Source organism: Pseudorca crassidens, unplaced genomic scaffold (genome assembly GCF_039906515.1).
Source record: "Pseudorca crassidens isolate mPseCra1 unplaced genomic scaffold, mPseCra1.hap1 Scaffold_228, whole genome shotgun sequence".
NCBI lineage: Eukaryota > Metazoa > Chordata > Mammalia > Artiodactyla > Delphinidae > Pseudorca > Pseudorca crassidens.
This window is the reverse complement of record NW_027136155.1, coordinates 100,736-110,671: the sequence shown is the minus strand read 5'-3', so window position 1 is coordinate 110,671 and position 9,936 is coordinate 100,736. Positions and strand designations below refer to the sequence as shown.

General features: G+C 59.7%; 2 protein-coding genes across 2 annotated transcripts; one reads left to right on the top strand and one right to left on the bottom strand.

Moving 5' to 3' along the window:
• The first annotated feature begins 210 nt into the window (after nt 1–210).
• LOC137218145 (melanoma-associated antigen 8-like) lies at nt 211–984 on the top strand. The gene has a single exon (XM_067724947.1). It carries the CDS (start codon nt 211–213, stop codon nt 982–984), a length of 774 nt encoding a protein of 257 aa, XP_067581048.1.
• A 6,784-nt stretch (nt 985–7,768) lies between these two features.
• On the bottom strand, nt 7,769–9,782 carry LOC137218137 (heat shock transcription factor, X-linked-like). Its single transcript, XM_067724939.1, has 2 exons — nt 9,237–9,782; nt 7,769–8,281 (listed from the first exon to the last, which is right to left on the bottom strand). Exons 1-2 carry the CDS (start codon nt 9,780–9,782, stop codon nt 7,769–7,771), a joined length of 1,059 nt encoding a protein of 352 aa, XP_067581040.1.
• Nucleotides 9,783–9,936: the final 154 nt, after the last annotated feature.

Below are 9,936 nucleotides of genomic sequence, written 5' to 3'. Positions count from 1 at the left end.
GTTGGCAGGGGACAGGCCACCCGGGAGGAGCGCCCCTGTGAGGCCCGAGGGCAGCCCTTGAGACGAGACCTGTAAGTGGCCTTTGTCAGGGCTGCCCAGGGTGCCTTTCTCCGCCGAGGCCGCTCACACCCCCTCTCTACCCCAGGTACGAGGTCCCCTGCCCACACTCCCGTGGGCGGCCCGACCCCAGTGATCAGGCCCCTGGTCGAGATGAGTGAGCTCCGCCAGCCTGAGGCCGACCTTGAGGCCCCAGTCCCGGCCCAGGGTCCTGTGGAGGCGCCGCTGCTGGGGGCTGCGGGGGAGGAGGCCGCATCCCCCTCGTCCTCCGCCTCCCCTGGCGCCCCCTCCTTCTCCGCCTATGCCGAGCCCTTGTCCCGCGAGGCACTTGTTGCGCTGATGGCTGACCTGGTGGGGTTCCTGCTCCTCAAGTTTCGTACCGGGGAGCCGACCTCCGAGGCGGAGATGCTGAGTACGGTCGTCCGGGAGCATCGGGACCACTTCCCCGTGGTCCTCCGCCTCGTTTGCGAGTGCCTGCAGCTGCTGTTTGGCGTGGACGTGAAGGTGGTGGACCCCCGCCAGCGCACCTACTTCCTGGTCCCCACCCTGGGCCTCACCTGGGATGCAGTGCTGAGCGACTGGCAGCGCACGCCCGAGGCCGGTCTCCCTTTGCTGGTCCTGACCATGGTCACCCTGTTCGGTGACCGCGTCCCTGAGGAGGAGGTGTGGGGAAAGCTAGACACCCTGGGGTTTTGTGGCGGGAGGGAGCTGCTCACCGAAGTGTGGGTGCAGACGGGCTACCTGAAGTACCGGCAGGTGCCCCACAGCGACCCTGCCCGCTACGAGTTCCTGTGGGGTCCCCGGGCCTACGCGGAGGCCAGCGAGTGTCAGGTCCTGCAGCATCTGCTCAGGAGCAATAGCATGGCTCCCAGGTTCTTCCCATCCGTGTCTGCAGGGAGTGTGAGCGATGAGGAAGAGGGAGCCTGAGCCAGTGCAGCAGCCAGTCCCACGTCCAGCAGCTTCTCCCGTGGGGCAGGAAGGGGGGCTGCTCCTTCACTCTGAGTTTGAAGAGGGAGCGGTCAGCCTTCTAAGCAGTGAGAGCCGGGCGAGTTGGGGGAAGCCGGTGTGCAGCATTTTGGGTTCCTGTTGTGTATGTTGACATGGACTTCCATGTCGTTTTCTTTAGGAATTTTTCAAATGTTGGTTCTTTGAATAGAAGACTAAACAAGCTTCAGTGTCTAACTTTGTGTATGACGTTAATCCCACAGGTATTTGCACTAATTCAGTTCAAGAACAAGAGTTTTGCTGTTCTGTAAGAGAGGTTGGGAAATCTCCCAGTTCGTTTTGTGACCGTGTACAAGATAACAGGGAATTGGAATCAGAACTGCTCTGGAAATGTGGAAGTCCTTAGCAGTGATATAGATGGGGGAAGAAATAGAAAAATAAAAGCCATTGTTGTTCCAATTCTTGCTTCCCTGTCTTGTCTGTCATTCTGTAAATAAAACGAACTATCTCTGTTGAGTTGGATTTGCACGGGTATTTTAAGAAAGTAGGAGAAGGTTCATCTGCGTCAATAAGCCCCCTGCCCACCGGCTTGTTTATTCCGCAGACCTCCACGGAGCCTCTGCTCTCCGGAAGGGCCTGTGTTAGTAGCGGGAACGCTAGGAAAAGCAGGACACACCCACACCTAGAGTGATGGTCTAGGAGCCACTGTCACATGAGGAAGGTGGTGAGACGTCCCCTAAGTCCCACAGAATAAGACAACATGGGACGAGGCGGTGGGGCTCCAGGAGCGAGCCCTGGAGTGTTAAGTGCCCCGAGCCAGGGCACTTCGGGCCTTTGGGAAGTGGGGGTTCCTTCTGTGGGAGGTGATGGTGATGAAGCTGGGTGGTGGCAGCAGCCAGACATGCAGAGGGTGTGTCTTGGGTTGCAGGGGAAAGTCTGAAATGGGACATTGCTGTGAGATGTCCTTCTGGGTCGTGGATAAAGCCGAGAGAAATCTCGCCCTGGGGCAGGAAGGAAGGGGTGCTGGCTCTTGTTGCATTGCAGTGGGCCACAGTGAAGAGGTAGGTGTTTCATAGCCGCCATCTGCAAGGATTTCCAGAGAAATGAGGGTCTTGCTCTTTGAAGCCCTGCTCGGTATTCCCGGGGCTGGCCCTCCTCTCCCTGCCCTGGGAGAGCCAATTACCAACTGTATGGAAACGACCATTTTAGTCACCTGGAGTTTACTTTGGCCACTTGTGAGCAAGGTCTAGATTTCAGTGGGATGAAATGAATGAAAATAGGGGGTTTGAAAGAAGAGAGGCTGCCGAAGTGGAAAGGAGTCGCCGTGTGACTGGAATCCTGGGAGCTTTGCGTGAGCTGCACCCAGCTGGGGAAATCACCACCCTTCCCTCCATGCCGACAGACACACACACACACATCCAAATTGAATAATATATCCTCCAGGAGTAAAACACACAGAACAGCAATTTTGACTGGTTTTCTATTCCGTTTCCTATGGAGCTGCAAATTCTCTGAGATGTCATGAAAAGAAAGCAATTTCCAGAGGGGAGAAGGACAGAGTCTGGGATCAGAATAATACTAGAAATAAGTCCTAGCCACTAAGAGGCAACGTCCGCCAGTGTTCCCGCGTTCAGGCAGGTGCAGAAATATGGCGGCATCAGAGACCCACAGGTTTGGGCTGTGACCTGGCATCGAAAGGAAGGGGCAACTTCTGGGCCTAATGGGATTGGGAGGTCACTGCAGTGGGAGGTGCAGACGGCGCCGGGGGCTAAAGAGGCAGCCCTCCCTGCTGAGCGCCGTACGACAACGTGAACATTACGTGGGATCCTGGATTTGAAGCACCTGCCATATAGCAGGTGGGCACTTGGAAAAGGTGGAGAATTTCAGGGCCAATGGAACCTGCTCAGACACTCCTGCCGGAAAAGAAGGGGATTTTGTCATCACAAATGGTAAGCACTCCCGGGGGAAAGCAGGGATTCCTAGTGCCTGTTCGTGCAGTGAACTGACTGATGGGGGGCAGTGCTAGCCCAGGGACGGCCGTGGCAGGCAGCGCAGCAGCGGCCGGGACACGCCAAGAGCGCCCCAGGGACATTCAGGGAGACACTTTTCAGGGGGGCAGCAGCGCCCTCCCCAGTAGACTCTGGACGAGCACACACCACCCCGGCACACAGCCAGTCCTGACCAGGGCGGCGCAGGGCACACGGGAGCTGCTGCCCATCAGCGGGAAGCTCTGACGTTCTCTACGTGCGCTGAGCCTGCCCCCTGAGGGGCTGGTGTGAGTTGTCTCAGCCGTGGCCCTGTTTCCCGAGAAGCCCCCATTCCCCAGCCCCAGCTAAAGTCTGCTCTGAGCTCCAGCCTCCTTGGCAAAGGGCTGACCTCCTGCATGGCTCTCGCCTACCCTCCTCTGTGGCAAATGTCGCCGGCTGCTGCTTTAGGGGCCTTTGTGAGCAAGTGCGGGGCCCGGGCCTGTGCCTGTCCGTGGTCCCTGAGCTGGGGCTGGGCACAGGGATAGGGCTGGGTTGGTGGCGGGATGCAGGGTGTGAAGCCAAGTGACATTCACAAGACAGCAGCAGGGTGTAAAGCCACGTGTGAGCAAGCATCCAGGAGGAGGGGCATCCGCAGGGCCCTGAAGGGCACAGACACTCACGCCCCGTGGGGATGCGGAGAGTCCTCCAGCCCGGCGGTCCCCGTGCTTTGAATGCAGGCTTGCCGTCTGCCTGACAGCCAGTGTGCCCGGGGAAGTGAGCCTGCAGGAGAACGTGGGGCCACCACGCCGCTGGGACAGAAGGGAGCAGAGTGGGCAGTGGAAGGAGAGAGCAGGGCCCAAGCCTGAGCATAGGAGCCGCCTTCAGAGGGCCGTGCCTCGGACCCCCACGTCCGGGGCCCTTCTCCATCCTCACGCCCTCAGTCCTAGACCCTCACCCTCCTCCCTGGCCCTCGTGTCCCTTTCACGAGAGATGGTGACCTGATGGGGCTGGGGAGGCCACGTGGGCAGAATCCAGTGTCAGGCTCTCATGGGCACTAACGCCTGGCTTCCCTGTGTTTTCTCCATTATGTGGCCTGAGGCGTCAGGTAGTAGGACCCCGTGGAGGACAGCTGAATCCCCCTTGACTGTTGGGGAGACAGGTCAGGCCAGTGCGGGGATGGGTCTCTGCACGCATATGATGCTTAGCTTGAATAAGAGTCCTTCTAGTGACAAGCTGATCAAATCATGGAGACTCCCTACGCCTCGATTTCTCCATCTGTAAAATGGGCCTCCTAACAGTACCAGGCAAAAGCATTGGTGAGGGTTTCCCCATGATGTGACCTGCTTGTAAAAAGCCTGTGCAAATGAAGTGGTCGGTGGCTGTAGCTCTTGTTACTGAGTGTGTAAGAAGGATGCGCCCTCCCCCATGTTGTGAGGATTCCCGACCAGTGCACGTCTTGGGATCCCCGCGTACGTGGATTAGCGCAGTTTTTCTTTTCTCGTGAACATTTGTTGTCAGAATGCTTGGGCTCGCCTTCCTCGTCTTCTCGCTTGTCCCCGTTCAAGATGAGGCGGTTGATCTGAGGTGTCGCCTCCATTGGAACACGGGTGTTTGCAGCTTTAGGTCCCAAGTGCCTCTTTGGCCGCGTGCCATAAGTCCTGGGGCCTTTGGTATGTGTTTTCTTCATTTCAAAGTATTTTCTAGTTTCCCTTGTGATGTCTTGTACGTTCCCTGGGCTATTGTTATGGACTGAGCTGCGTCCCCCCAAAATTTGCATGTTGAAGCCCCAATCCCCTAGAACCTCAGAATGTCACTGTGACTGGAGTTAGTGGTTCTTAGGTTGAAATGAGGCCATTAGGATGAGGTCTAATCCAAGATGGCTGGTGCCCTTGAGGGAAGAGCGGATCAGCACACGCAAGGAGAGAAGGCAGGGGCTGGGGGTGCGTGCACAGAGGGTGACCACGTGAGGGGCGGTAAGAGCACGGCCACCTGCGACCAAGGAGACCGGCCGCAGTACAAGCCACCCCTGCTGGACCCTCCCTCTCGGCCTCCTGGTCGGAACCACCGTGAGAATCTGTGTCTGCTGTTTCAGCCCCTCATCCTGTGCTGTGGGATTTGGCATCGTCCCAGACTAATGCGGTTATTTGGGGACGCACGGCTCAATTTCCCTCTCTTTGCAGATTTCCCACATTTCCTTCTGTTATTGAGGTCTAATTTCACTCTATTTTGGCCAGAGGACATACTTTGTATGATTTCAGCCCTTTTGTTTGTATCCCCTTAAGTTTACTGAGGGATGCTGTGTGGCCTGACGCGTGGAGTACCCTGGAGAACGTTCTAGGTACGCTTGACGAGCACGTGTCTACTCTGTTCTTGGGGCTAATAGTCTACACATGTCATGAGACCTAGTCTTTGTACAGTGCTGTTCAAATCTGTGATTCCCTTACTGCGGTGCTGTCTGGTCGCTGTACCCATAATGAAAGCAGGCTGTGTTAGTCTGCTTAGAGCTGCCATAGCAAAGTCCCACAGAGGAGGTGGCTAAAACTACAGAAATGTACTGGGTGCCAGTCCTGGTGGCTAGAAGTCCAACCTCAACTGGCTGCAAAGTGCAGTCTCAGGTGAGGGAAGGCGTCTCTTCCTGGCTCGCAGACAGCTGGTTTTCTCTTGGTCCCTCACTTGGCTGCTTCTCTGAACAGGTTGGGGGGGGGTAGGGAGGGAGGGAGGGAGAGCGAGAGAGAACGAGGGAGGGAGGGAGGGGAAGGGGGAGAGACAAAGGGAGGGAAGGAGGGAGGGTAGGAGAGAGGTGGAGGGAGGGAGAGAGTGAAAGGGAGAGAGAGGGAGGGAGGGAGGGAGAGAGAGAGAGAGAGAGCAAGAGAGAAAGAGGGAGGGAGGGAGGGAAAGGGGGAGAGACAAAGGGAGGGAAAGAGGGAGGGAGGAGGGAGAGAGGTGGAGGGAGGGAGAGAGTGAAAGGGAGAGAGAGGGAGGGAGGGAGAGAGAGAGAAAGAGGGAGGGAGGGAGAGAAAGGGGCAGAGACAAAGGGAGGAAAGGAGGGAGGGAGGGAGAGAGAGGGATGGACAGGACCATAGAAGGGGAGGAGGGAGAAAGAGAGAGAGAAAGAGGGAGGGAGGGAGAGAGGGGGAGGGAGGGAGAGAGTGAAAGGGAGAGAGGGAGGGAGGGAGAGAGAGAAAGGGAGGGGGGCGAGGGAGGGAAAGAGAGAGGGGGAGAAAGGTAGGGGGAGAGAGAGAGAGGGAGGGAGGGTGGGAGGGTGGAAGAGAGGCTGAGGGAGGGAGAGAGGGAGGGAGATCTTTGGTGTCTCTTCCTCTTTTCCAAAGGACACCGCTCTTGTCGGACTGGGGTCCCACCCTTGTGACCTCATTTAACCTTACTGACTTCCCCAAGGGTGCTATCTCCAAATACATGCACCTTGGGATTAGCACTGCAACAGGTGGACTTAATGGTTGGGGTGGGAGCTGGGGGATCCATTTGAATCCATCACAGGGGGGACCGAAGTCTCCCACTTCTACTGTAGACCGGTTTCTTCCGTCCCCTCTGTCCATTTTTGCATCGTTCACTTGGGGCGCTGCTGTTGGGCTGCTCAAGAGACCCCCCTGACGTGCACTAGCTGTTGCATTGTGACAGACGGGAGCGGCAGATGGGACCACCCCTCACCCGGGCAGACCCGGGGCTCCTCTGGCTGCTGGTGCTTGGATCATTCCTGGTACCTTGGGTCTACTTCCCCTCCTCCCCCAACCCACCTATTTTTTCTTTTCTGTGTTTCTGGCCACCCCACAAGGCTTGGGGGATCTTAGATCCCCGACCAGGGATTGAACCCGGGCCACCGCAGTGAAAGCATGGAGTCCTAACCCCTGGAACTCCAGGCAATTCCCGCTCCCCGCCCCCTCCTTAGCAGTGTTTGGGAGGGGATGTCGCCCTATCGCTGTGACAGCCACAGAGTCCTGGCCAGGTCCCCCGGCCCATCCCCCACACGTGGAGGCAGCAACTGTGAGCTGGGGGTGCGCCCTGGCCTTCAGTGCTCTGTACACATCACTGGGCGCTGACCACAAGGACTCGCGGTATAAGCGCGACACCCCAGCGCCCAGAGGGTGGTGGAGCATGGCGCCCTTGAAGTGTTTAGCTCGAAAGGCAAGGAAAAGAGAACCAGGAAAATGTCTCCAGACGCAGGACCCGCAGTGAAAAGCAAACCTCAATCCTGCTGTCCAGACACCAGAGAGCACCCCCAAACTGAACACCCGCAGGCCCCTGCCAGGGACCGTCACCTCCACACCTGTGCGTCTCAGGACAGTAAGGGCTCTTTTCAGGCCTCTGACCAGGGGAGGCCTGAGCTCTTCTCATCTGTCAAATCGAGACCCTGCTGGACACGATGCCCCCGCAACTGTGAAGCCGCGGGTGCCAGGGCCTTCCTTGTGCTTGTCCAGACCTTCAGGGGTCTTTCTAGTGGGTGGGCACAGGGCGTCTGAGGGGCTTCTCCAGGTGTCTGCTAGGTGCCCGCACTGGGCCGGGGGTGGGCTGTCACCTGTCATTGTTTCCTGCTGAGGGGACTCAACTGCTCAGCCACGCCCAGGACGGAGGCGCCAAACACGTGTTGGGTGGAACATCGCTCTCATGTCCCCGTGCTCTTTACTGCCCTGCAAGGTTCTGGCCGCGTTACCACCTCCGTGTGTCTGCAGGGTCTGCCTGGTCAGGGTCCTCTGTGGGTCTGCCTGGAGGGGTCGGGTATTCCAGGAAAGAGCGGGAGCCCACGCAGCGATGGCAGAAGTGGCTCAGCGGCCGACGGATCAAGGTCAGGGAGGCGGCAGGCCTGGCGGCCACTTCAGGCATCCAGGGTGCGCAAGAGGCAGCAGCGCGGCCCCCGGGAGCTGCACGGGGTGGGGAAGGCTGAGGACTTGGGGGGGTGCGGCGGCCAGGCCCGGCACGGGCCAGGGAGGACTCATCTGGGCGGGAGGCCAGGCGCAGCAGAGCCAGGGGACCTCGGCTGGCTGGGCCACCCCTGCCAGGACAGGGACTAGAGGGACCAGAACCTGCACGTTGGGATCTGGCGCGGGGGGCTCCGCTGCTGTCCAAGGAGGGGCCGGAGCGACAGAGTCAGTCCCGGCCAGGGCGGAGGCATGGTCGAGTTGCGGGTAGCTCGGGGTCCCCTGGATGTGCTCAGGAGACGGTGGGAGGCCGTCCTGCGGCTCCGCGGCGCTGGGCGCCGGGAGGTGCCCCGGGGCTGCCGGCTCGCCGTCCACCTGCCCCGATGCTGGTTTAGTGTGCACTCTCGGCTTCATCCTCACCAGGAGGTGCGGGCAGTCTCTCTGAAACAGGGGACTGTGGTAGAAGTGTAACTGAGGTCGCGGTTGAGAGAGAAAAGGAAACCCCGAGTCACAAAAGAGTTGCTCGCAAGCAGCAGCCGCCTGGCTGGGCCCCTGGGCGCCCTCCCCCAGCCGACCCAGGGCCTCTTTGGAGAAAGCGGGACCCGGTCCCAGCAGGACGCTGTGCCCCAGCTTTGACATCCCTGAGACTCGCTCACTCACCATCACCTTTCGCCCTTGGAAAATGACTGAAAATGGCCCCTTAGGACGAGTACAAGGCCCACGAAAGGGGACTTGGCGTTTGCAGGTACGAGACTGCAACAAGGTTCGGTAGCTTTCTAAGGAAGTGTCCGAATCGCTCCCTGGCCAGCACCTCCAGGGGCCAGACCGGGGACGCTGACTGCTTCCCAGGAAAGGACCTGCGCCCCCACTCAAGTGATGCTCTGGAGCTATGGGAGTCAAGGGGGCACACAGACCTCCCCCCTCCCCCCGGCGGGCCACTGTCCCCGAGCAGGAGGACGGGAAGGGCCAGCGTTGCAGCAGTGTCCTCTTGTCCCCCGCTGTGACTGCGTGTCAGGCACGAGCGGCACTGCCCACGTGTCAGGAGTACAGGATGACGCCTTGCCCGCGTGTGCTGTGAAATGATCACCACAGGGGGTCCAGTTCACACGCATCACCTCACACAGACACACCAAAGGGAAAAGGAGGAAGGAGAGAAGTGACGTCCTTGTGCTGAGAACGCTTCGGGTCCCCCCATAACAACGTCCCAACACAGCGCGTGGCACTGCCAGCTCCGGCCGTCACGCCGGTGCCCAAGTACCACCTTTAAAGGAAGCTCTCCCGACACGCCTGCCGCCGTCCCAGGCGGCCCCGGGGTTGGCACCCGCCCCCCACCCCCGGGCCCAGCGGCTCAGCCCCTGGAGAGGGCTCCTCCCCCGCCGTCCCCCGCCCTCCTTACCTCGCTCAGGACGTGGGCGGGCCGCTCCTTCGTGGACAGGTTGGTCACGCAGAGGGACGTGTGCATGTCCTGGTACACTTTGCTGAATCCATAGCGGTTAAGCTGGCGGATGAAGCTCTCCACACGTTCTGTCTTGAACACCTTGTCTAGGCCGCCCCTGTCCAAAACCTCCTTTTGAAACAGCGGCCTGTTGACGCCTATGCAAGTCCCGTCTTCATTCCACCCAATGGATGCAAAGCGACTGCTGTGGACGTTCGTCCACAACTTCCTGGGAAAGGGGTGGAAGAGCAGGCTGCCTTCCCACACGGCCTCGCAGGCGGTGCGAGGCCTTTTCAACAAAGGCTCTTCCGTCAAATCCTGGAAAGCGGCTTCTCCAGGCAGCAGCCTGAGGTCGGGGTGCCCCGCGGGCACGGGCTGGTCCAGGGCGAGGGACTGGGGGGTGCAGCTCCCTGAGCCGAGGGCCGGAGCCGCTGTGTCGGGAGGAAGAGGCGCCTCGCCAAAGCCGGGCGCCCTGCCCGCGGCGGGGCCCTTCTCGTCCGCAGCCATGCGGAGCGCGGCGTGCCCCTCCGCCACGTAAACGGGACAGTGCAGCGCGGCCGGCAGCACCCTGGGCTCACACTCCCGCTCAGCCCCTCACAGAAGTGCTCCGGTTGCTCGGGGGTGACAGCACAGCCCAGCCAGGAAGTGACATCATAAAGGG

What these genes read in the sequence shown, in the direction of transcription:
- LOC137218145 (XM_067724947.1), top strand. Translation starts at nt 211, where the DNA reads ATGAGTGAGCTCCGCCAGCCTGAGGCCGACCTTGAGGCCCCAGTCCCG.
- LOC137218137 (XM_067724939.1), bottom strand. Translation starts at nt 9,782, where the DNA reads ATGGCTGCGGACGAGAAGGGCCCCGCCGCGGGCAGGGCGCCCGGCTTT. An exon ending in CCGCCCACGTCCTGAGCGAG is followed by an intron (nt 8,282 to 9,236) that starts GTAAGGAGGGCG and finishes CCCCTGTTTCAG; the next exon opens with AGAGACTGCCCGCACCTCCT.